The sequence below is a fragment of the Bison bison genome, unplaced genomic scaffold (assembly GCF_000754665.1).
Source record: "Bison bison bison isolate TAMUID 2011002044 unplaced genomic scaffold, Bison_UMD1.0 scf7180017864263, whole genome shotgun sequence".
Taxonomy (NCBI): Eukaryota; Metazoa; Chordata; class Mammalia; order Artiodactyla; family Bovidae; genus Bison; species Bison bison.
In genome coordinates, this window is record NW_011494835.1 from 2,055,880 (window position 1) to 2,066,503 (window position 10,624).

Consider the following 10,624-nt stretch of genomic DNA (forward strand, 5'->3'; position numbering starts at 1 on the left):
TATATATGGAATTTAGAAAGATGGTAACAATAACCCTGTATACGAGACAGCAAAAGAGACACTGATGTATAGAACAGGCTTATGGACTCTGTGGGAGAGGGAGAGGGTGGGAAGATTTGGGAGAATGGCATTGAAACATGTGAAATGTCATGTATGAAACGAGATGCCAGTCCAGGTTCAATGCACGATGCTGGATGCTTGGGGCTGGTGCACTGGGACGACCCAGAGGGATGGTATGGGGAGGGAGGAGGGAGGAGGGTTCAGGATGGGGAACACATGAGAAATAAAAGAAAAAAAAAATAAAAAAAAAATAAAAATCACTAGGTGATTCAAATATGAAATAAAACTCTAAGAACTATAATGTGGTATATGTGAAAAATTTTGTAAAGTTTAAAAGAGGAAAAATGTTCAGTTACATTCCCTCCCCCCCAACAAAGATATGCTTTTTTAAATGCTAGGTGATAATAGTCCATTGTTCCATTCATACTTAGAAGTTCTCATTTCACGTTCATATTTCTCTAAAAACCTTGGGAGATTTAACCAGCTGTCAGAAAAACGTTTGTATTTCAGAAGGTGAGGAGATTTCTGACTGAAGCCCTCCTATCTGACAGACAGAGGATGTTACGAGCCATCCCCTGGATTTGGTTTACATGAAACACAGGAATAAATATTTATGAAGTAGTGGTGAAAAAGCTCTCCAGTGTGAAAAATTAAAGTGGAAGACAGCATGCAAATTTGCTATTCATTAGGTTTACTAAATAGTTGGGTGTTTTTCTTTATGAAAAGAGGACATCTAGCACATTAATACAGCTTATTAAAATATTATAATTCTATGAAAAAAATTTGTCGTGACTTGAAGAGCTTTTGCACTTTATTAAATTTCCACTTACTATTATAATTACAAATAATAGAGATAACACATTTTTCAATTAGAAGGACATGTAAAAATTATTATATCAATAGTATAGATATCTATTTCAATTGCATCTAAAATTTGAAAGAAAACTATACTGTGTACAGATTCACTAAAAATTTTATCATATTTAAACACTAAACATACTGAGGTTTTCCAGTTATTCAATTAACATACCCTAGAACACAAGCTACCCAAAAGTTGTTAAATTGATACCAGTTTACAAGTTATATTTCAGGAAATTGATAGTCTAGAGAAAGGACAGACCCAGTGACGTCAATGAGAAATCAGAGTTCATTTATTTCAACTACATTTTTGTATTAAAATCTAAATATGTTTTAGTTACTTGAATGCAATTATAGTAACATTAAATCGTCAAGTCTCATGGGCTGAAAATGTGACTAGAAATGGTCTTTTATGAATGTGGCAGTCACAAACATGGCTTCTATAATTCAGGTTTAAAAGATGAAAGTTTTAACAGTCAAGTATTAATAATTTTAATATGGAAATGACAGCTGTGTAAAACTCTGGAATTAATATAAAAGACAAAGAATAAAAACCCGTAAGCATAGAGTTTGTTTTGCTCAAACCCTATCACTTTGGTATCACATGGTTGTTATCATGCATAATTTTATAAAACATTATATGTGTGTCTACAGTTTAGCCAAAATTTTATTGATCCATCTTTGAGATGAAATTCTCTCTGATAAAGAGAGTTTAACAGAGTATGTCATATTATTCATTTCATTTGTGTTCATCAATTCTCCATGAAAAATAAACAGATTATACATCAGGAAGTAAACAAACCTCTTTTGGGTCATCCCCAAGCAGCTTAAATTTTCTTGGGATCTTGCTTCTGGCAAACTTACATCCATTGTAGTACATGCTCCATGAACAACCAAAAGAAAAGGAGGCACCACAGGTGTCTGGGTCCAGCCCCTGACAGGCACAGGTTCTCCTGAGAAAGCAAAGAACCAAGTTCATGACTGTGGGTAGCACTGACTGGGCCATCAATCTCATATTCTGGGTATCTACATTCCAAAATGGGTGCAAATTAATTTTAAAAGTCTAACTTTATATTAAGCTGTGCCGCAATCAAATGAGAAAAGAACTATTTCAACTGACTCAAAAAGACCATTTAAACAAACATTTTATTGCAATATAAACTGGAGAAAAGTACACATGATTTTATAGCTTGCAATCACTCACAAATGAAACATACCCATGTGGCACTTAAACTAAGAAACAAAACATCCACTTGACCTTCAAAACCCCATCCTTTCAGGCCCTGTCCTCCTAACAGTAGCTTCTATCACAAGAGATTAGCTTTGCCTGTTTTTACACTATATGTGTGCCTGTGCCTGTGCCCATACGCTCAGGCATGTCCGACTCTTTGCGATTCCATGGACTGTAGCCTGCCAGGCTCCTCTGTTCATGAGATTCTCCAGGTAAGAATACTGGAGTAGGTTGCCATTTCCTTCTCCAGGGGATCTTCCTGATGCAGGGATCGAATCTGCGTCTCCTGCATTGGCAGGCAAATTCTTTACCACTGAACCACTAGGGAAACCCTTTATACTGTATATACTATTGTTTCCATGGTGCTTAGTCACTCAATTGTGTCCAAATCTTTGTGATTCCATGGACTGCAGGCTGCCAGTATCCTCTTCCCATGGAATTCTCCAGGCAAAAATACTGGAGAGGGTTGCCACTCCCTTCCCTAGGGGATCTTCCCGACCCAGGGATCAAACCCACATCTCCTGCACTGCCAGTGGATTCTCTACCAACTGAGCTACTAAAGAAGCTCTTTATACAATAGATACTGTAAACCTACTGAATTTAGTGTGTATGCATGTGTACATGTATGTGAAAGTGATATAAAAGTGAAAAAGTATGTGTGTGTATATATATAGTTTTGCCCATTTTCATTCTATGTATAGTATAGATCACACATACATTTATGCATACACACACACACACACACACACGCATACATAGTTTTGACTATTTTTATACTACATGTAAATAAAAGGCAGAGGAACCAGAGATCAAATTGCCAACATCCGTTAGAGCATCAAAAAAGCAAGAGAGTTCCAGAAAAACATCTACTTCTGCTTTACTGACTATGGCATAGTCTTTGACTGTGTGGATCACAACAAACTGTAAAAAATTCTGAAAGATGGGAATACCAGACCACCTTACCTGCCTCCTGAGAAATCTGTATGCAGGTCAAGAAGCAAGAGTTAGAACTGACCATGAAACAACAGACTGGTTCCAAATCAGGAAAGGAGAACGTCAAGACTGTATATTGTCACCCTGCTTATTTAATTTATATGCAGAGTACATCATGTGAAATGCCAGGCTGGATGAAGCACAAGCTGGAATCAAGACTGTTGGGAGAATTATCAATAACCTCAGATATGCAGATGACACCACCCTTATGGCAGAAAGTGAAGAACTAAAGAGCCTCTTGATGAACGTGAAAGAGGAGAGTGAAAAACTTGGCTTAAAACTCAACATTCAGAAAACAAAGATCATAGCATTCGGTCCCATCATTTCATGGCAAATAGATGGGGAAACAATGGAAAGAGTGACAGACATTATTTTTTTGGGCTCCAAAATCACTGCAGATGGTGACTGCTGCCATCAAATTAAAAGATGCTTGCTCTGTGGAAGAAAAGCTATGACTAACCTAGACAGCATATTAAAAAGCAGAGACATTACTTCACCAACAAAGGTCCATCTAGCTATGGTTTTTCCAGTAGTCATACATGGATGTGAGAGTTGGACTATAAAGAAACCTGAGTGTTGAAGAATTGATGCTTTTGAACTGTGGTGTTGGAGAAGACTCTTGAGAGTCCCTTGGACTGCAAGGAGAGTCAATCAGTTCATCCTAAAGGAAATCAGTCCTGAATATTCATTGGAAGGACTGATGCTGAAGCTGAAACTCCAATACTTTGGGCCACCTGATTCGAAGAGCTGACTCATTTGAAAAGACCCTGATGCTGGGAAAGATTGAAGGCGGGAGGAGAAGGGGATGACAGAGGATGAGATGGTTGGATGGCATCACTGACTCGATGGACATGACTTTGAGTAAGCTCTGGGAGTTGGTGATGGACAGGAAAGCCTGGAGTGCTGCAGCCCATGGAGTCACAAAGAGTCAGACACAACTGAGTGACTGAACTGAAATGACACTACATGTAGTGTGCTATGTATTTTATACTGTAGTATAAAAATAAGCAGTAATGTGTATATGTATATTATACACATACATACATACATAACATACACAGGTACATGCAATTATTTAGTGTAAGCTTATTTGTATCTTTTCTTCAACATTTTTTGGATGTTGCAACTGCATTGTTACATGTAGTTTTACTATATTTACATGCATACAGTTTTCAATTGTATAAATATGCCACAAATGAACCTTTCCAACACAGATGGGCCTTTCAGTGCTTTCTAGTTTTTGGCTAAAATACAGTACTGTGACTTTACAGACCAAGTCAGTTATATCCTAAGGGGAATATACAGGCAACCAAAGAAATCAAAAATTTAAAACAAGATAAAACAAGCCACAAGGAAAACTATATTTAATAGGTATTTTTTTCCTAGCTGTACTGAGGTATAATTGAAAATAAAATTGTAAATATTTAAAGTATACAATGTGATGATTTGATATAAGCATATATTATGAAAGGATTCTCCTATCAAGTTACTTAACAGATCTATCCCTCACAAATTTATCTTTTTTTTTCTTGCAAAGAACATTTAAGTATGACCCTTTTAGCAAATTTCAATTATATCATAAGGTGTTATCAACCATATTTACAATGTTATACATTAGAGCCTCAGATCTTATTTTATAATGAAAGATGATTATATATATCCTTTACCAATCTCTCCCTATTTCCCTCAGGCCCTAGCCTCTCACAACCACTATGCTACTCTGTTTTAATGAATTTGATTTTTATGTGTTTGTTTTTGACTCCATGGATAATTGATACCATTAGTATTTGTCTTTTTCCATATGGCTTATTTCATGCAGTATAATACTCTCCAAGTTCATCCACGTTTCAAAAATGACAGGACCTCCTTTTTTAAAAGCTGAATAATATTCCTGTGTGTGTACACAAACCACATCTTTATCCATTTATCCATTAATGGAGTCTTAGGTTGTCTCCACACCTTGGTTATAGTAAACAATGCTGCAATTGGAGAGCAGATACTTCTTTGAGATAGTGATTTCATTTACTCTGGATACATGTGGACAAGTGGATTGTTGCATCTTTCATTTATGTATTGTTCTCCTGACCTTACTGGACAACAACAGTCTTATCTGTAGTAACGATATTATTTTGAAGTTACTTATGTATGTTCTGATATGAAGAAATCATTGTTAACTTCAATTAAGAATTTCAGTGTATAATGAAAGAAGTCTAAAGATAAGTAAAGATCCTATAATCCTATGAATAGGAAATAGTATGAATTCACGGGTTAAAAAGTTCAAAATTTCTCTTTCTAAAAAAAATTTCTATATCTTCCCACTGAAAATACCTAAAGTAACAATATTGTTGTAGCAATGGGCACATCTGGATATATCGGTTGTGATCTCTAAGTATCATTTCTCTTTGAAAAGAACACAAGTTAAAATCCATGAGGTTTTTATTTTTCAAATGAGTTAATAATGATATCAAAAAGAAAGCACAAACTAATCATTTTTGGATGGTTACTAAGGTACCAATTCACTATTTTGAAAATTTCACAACTAAAGATACTTACTATGCATTATTCTATCATTTGTTTACAAGCTATATTTAATGGTAACCAAACAATAAGGAAAAGTTTTTTAAAGTCAACTTTTCAGAAATATGGAAATTAACAAAAGGCTTGTAGCAGTCCAGAAAGCATTTATTCAACAATAGCAGTGAAATTATGATAAGTTAAGCTTTACACAGTGTTTTAACTTGCCCTATTCCCACTGTCCCCAGAACTCCACAACAGCCTTGAAAACCAGCAGTTCACATTTATGGTGAAAACCAGCAGGCTGGCAACCACTGGAGAGGGCAGAATTAGGCTGGATATCCTCCAAAGCCCTCCTCTTGGAGAAATGTCCCTATTTTACCTGTTTGGTAGCTCTCTAGAAGACCCCACTGACAAGGCTTTCTTTATTTGATCTGACCTGGAGCTCACCTATTATATACAGCCTTTTCCCCACTGGAGGTATTTGTTGGCAATAGTGAGAGGCAGTTGTTGAACACTGTAGCTGTCTGAGGTCTTGGTAGACAAAACTAGCTAGACTGACCAAGAAAAAGAGAGAAGACCCAAATTACTAAATTAGAAAACAAAAAGAGGATATTACCAATGGCCTTATTAAAAGCATTGTAAGGGAATACTATACAAACGATCTATTAACAAATTAGATAACATAGATGAAATGGACAAAAATCCCAGGCAGCACAAACTAGTGAAACTGATGAACTAGAAATCTGAATATATCTATAACAAAAAGACTGAATCAACAATCAAAAAACTGCCCACAAGGATAAACCCAGGAGTACACGATTTTCCTGTTACATTTAAAGAACTAGCCCCAATCCTTTACAAATTCTTCCAAATAATATGAGAGAACCCTTTCCAATGCATCCTAGGAATCCAGTATTACCCTGAAACCATAAAACCAAGACATCAAAAGAAAACTATAGACCAATATCTTATCAATATAGATGAAAAAATCCTCAATAAAACACCAGCAAACAGAATCCAGCAACATACACAAAAAGTATACACTATAGCCAAGTAATAACTATCCTAGAAATGCAATATTAGTCCAATGTACAAAAAAAATCAATATTATATACTACATTAACAAAATGAAATACAGAAAAAGCATCTGAGAAAAGTCCATTATCCTTTTATGATAAAAATGTTCAACCTAAGAACGGAAAAAAATCTTCCTCAATCTGACAAAGAACATTTACAAAAACCCTACATTTAGCATTATACTAAATAGTGAAAAACTAAAAGTTTTCCCCTTAAAATCAGGGATAAGACATAGATGTTTGCTTTTGCCAGTTCTGTTCACTGTCCACTATGTGTTCTAGCCAGGGAAATAATGCAAAAGGATTTAAAAAAAAAAAAAATAAAGACACTCAGATTGGCAATGAAGAAATTAAACTATCTCTATTCGTAGATGACAAGACTTTTGTATGTATAAATCCTAAGGAATCCACTAAAAAAAAATTAATACTAATCAACTAGTTTAATAAGTTTGCAGGATACAAGGTTAATATATAAAAACCAATCGTGTAAGTGTATACTAGCAATGAACAATTCAAAATGAAATCAAAATAATTCCACTTAAATAGCATCAAAAATAATAAATTAGGAATTTGACAAAAGTGTAGTACATTGCAAACTATAAAACACCATTAAAAAAATCAAAAACCTAAATAAATGTAAAGATATACTGTCTAATAAATAGGAAGATATAATATTGTTAACGTGTCAATAGAACCTCTGTCAAAATCCCAGATCAGGAGATTAATAAGTTGATCCTAAAACTCATATAGACCTGAAAAGGACACAAAATAGCCAAAACAATCCTATAAAAGGAAAACAGAGATTTACACACCCAATTTCAAAACTTACCACGACAAGTACAGCAGTCAATGCCATGAAGTATTGGCATAAGGACTGGTATGTAAATTAATGAAATAGGAAAGTCCTGAAATGACCCATACATCTTTGTCAATTAATTTTCAACAGGAATGACAAGACAGTTCAATATGGAAAACACAGTCTCTTCAACAAATGGTGCTGAGACAACTGGATAGTCACATGCAAAAGAATGAAGTTGACTTCTTATCTCACATGATAACTCAACAGTGATCAAAAGACTCAAATGTAAGAGCTAGAACTATAATACTCTGGGAAGAAAACACTGGTGTAAATCTTCAAGACCTTGGATTATGCAATGATTTCTTAGATATGACACTAAAAGTACAAGCAATTAATTAAAAAAGACAAATTGGTTTCATAAAAATAAAACTGTGCTTCAAGAATATCATCAAGTGAAGAGATAACCTACAGAATGAGAAAATATCTGCAAACCATATATCTGATGAGTTCTAGTATCCAAAACAATTAAAAATTGAGCAAAGATTTAAGTAAAGATTTCTTCAAAGAAGATAGAGGAAGAGCCAATAGCAAATGAAATAATGACTAACATCATTACTCATAGGGAAATGCAAATCAAAACCATGAGATACACACTAAATCCACTGAAAAAGTTATAATGAAAAAGGCAGACAATAAGTAGTTTTGATTAAAACGCAGAAACATCAGAACCTCTATATTTTGTTGCTAGGCATGAAAAGTGGTGCAGCTGTTTTGGAAAACAGTCTGGCAGTTCCTCAAAAAGTTAAACAGCATTACCAAAGGACTATCAATGCCATTCCTAGGTATATACCCAAGAGAAGTAAAAATATATGTCTATACAAAAACATGTGCACAGATACTTTTAGCAGCCAAAAAGTAGAAATAACCAAAATGTCTATGAACTGATAAATAGAGAAAATGTGGTATATATACACAATGGAATGTTATTCACTCATAAAAAGAAATAAAGCACTGATTAATGTTATGACAAAGATGAACCTTTAAAACATTATAAGATACCTAGGAATAAAATCCTACCTAAAGAGGCAAAAGACCTGTACTCTGAAAACTATCAGACACTGATGAAAGAAATTGAAGATGACAAAGATGGAAAGATATACCAAGATATGTTCCAAGATATGTTCTTGGATTAGAAGAATCAATATCATCAAAATGATTATACCACCCAAGGCAATATACAGATTCAATGCAATCCCTATTGCCAATGGCATTTTTCACAGAACTAAAACAAAAAATTTTTTAATTTGTATGGATACACAAAAGACCCTGAATAGCCAAAGCAATCCTGAGAAAGAAAAATAAAGCTGGAGGAATCAGGCTCCCTGACTTCAGACTATTCTACAAAGTCACAGTTATCAAAACAGTTTGGTACTGGTACAAAAACAGAAATATATTAACAGATCAATGGAACAGAAATAAAGCCATGCATCTATGCTAAATTAATCTACGGCTAAGGAGGCAAGAATATACAATGCAGAAAAGACAGTTTCTTCAATAAGTGGGGCTGGGAAAACTGGACAGCTACATGTACAAGAATTAACTTAGAACACTCTCTAAAAACATACACAAAAATAAACTTTCAAATGGATTAAAGACCTAAATATAAAGCTGAACACTAAAAACTCTGAGAGAAAAATGCAGAATGCCCTTTAACAAAAATTTTGCAGCAATAGCCTTTTTTGATCCACCTCCTAGTGAAAATAAAAACAACAAAAAAACAAATGGGACCTAATTAAACTTAAAATCTTCTGTACAGCAAAGGAAACCATACACAAAATGAAAGATAACCCACAGAATGGGAGAAAATATTTTCAAAAAAAAGTGACCGAAGAGAGATTAATTTCTAATATACAAACAGTTCATGTAGTTATATATCAAAAAATAAAAAAAATGGGCAGAAGATCTAAATAGACATTTCTCCAAAGACATACAGATGGCTAAAAAGCACATGAAAAGATGCTTAATATCGCTAATTATTAGAGAAATGCAAGTCAAAACTACAATGAGCAATAACCTTACACCAGTCAGAATGGCCATTATCAAAAAATCTATAAACAGTAAATGCTAGAGAGGGTGTGGAGAAAAGGGAATGCTTCTACACTGTTTGTGGGAAATGTAAATTGGTACAGCCATTGTAGAGAATAGTATGGAAGTTCCTTAAAAAACTAAAAATGGAACTACCATCAGTTTCAGTTCAGTCGCTCAGTCGTGTCCGACTCTTTGCGACCCCATGAATTGCAGCACGCCAGGCCTCCCTGTCCATCACCAACTCCTGGAGTTCACTCAAACTCATGTCAATCGAGTTGGTGATGCCATCCAGCCATCTCATCTTCTGTCGTCCCCTTCTCCTCCTGCCCCCAATCCCTCCCAGCATCAGAGTCTTTTCCAATGAGTCAACTCTTTGCATGAGGTGGCCAAAGTATTGGAGTTTCAGCTTTAGCATCAGTCCTTCCAATGAACACCCTGGACTGATCTCCTTTAGAATGGATTGGTTGTAGAAAGTGGTAATAAAGTTCCAGTGAAGGAAAGAAGTCAATGGGCTGTTGGAACAGAACCAGCCTGAGAGGAGTTAGAATTTGTTACCATAAAAAGGTAGAAATTGAGATGGAGGGTGAAGAAAAAAAAATTAATGGTGGTAGTAACTTACATTTGTGTAGTGCTTTGTGTTTCATTAAGGACTGATGTATATTCATGTGTAATTTTCACAATACCCTTTGAGTAGACTGGGTGCATAGTATCCTCATTTTACGGTTTAGAGAGCTTAAACTGTGAGGAAGTAAAATGACTTTTCCCCTGGTAATCCAGTTAATTAGTGTCTCTTAGGAATTCAGTGCTTTCTTTTTTTTTTTTTTAACTTTGTATCCTCCTTCCTCAAGTGAACAGGATACAGGGGCAGGAAGATCCGTGGTCCTAATTCTGGCTGCATTTTAGAATCACCTGTGAAGCTTTATAAAGAACGGAAAATGAAACAAAACAAATTATTGGATTTCCCAGGCTACACCTAGAGAAAGTCTGACTTAATTGATCTGA

The 10,624-nt window shown here is 35.0% G+C and overlaps 1 protein-coding gene across 3 annotated transcripts in view; it reads right to left on the reverse strand.

Moving 5' to 3' along the window:
- The window catches only part of TET2 (tet methylcytosine dioxygenase 2), a 142,144-nt gene that overhangs the window by 19,083 nt on the left and 112,437 nt on the right, over positions 1 to 10,624 (reverse strand). For all 3 annotated transcript variants that reach the window (XM_010848258.1, XM_010848257.1, XM_010848259.1), the window contains exon 7: positions 1,721 to 1,871. In XM_010848258.1, the coding sequence (XP_010846560.1) occupies positions 1,721 to 1,871 (151 nt within the window). The remainder of the gene's footprint in view (positions 1 to 1,720; positions 1,872 to 10,624) is intronic.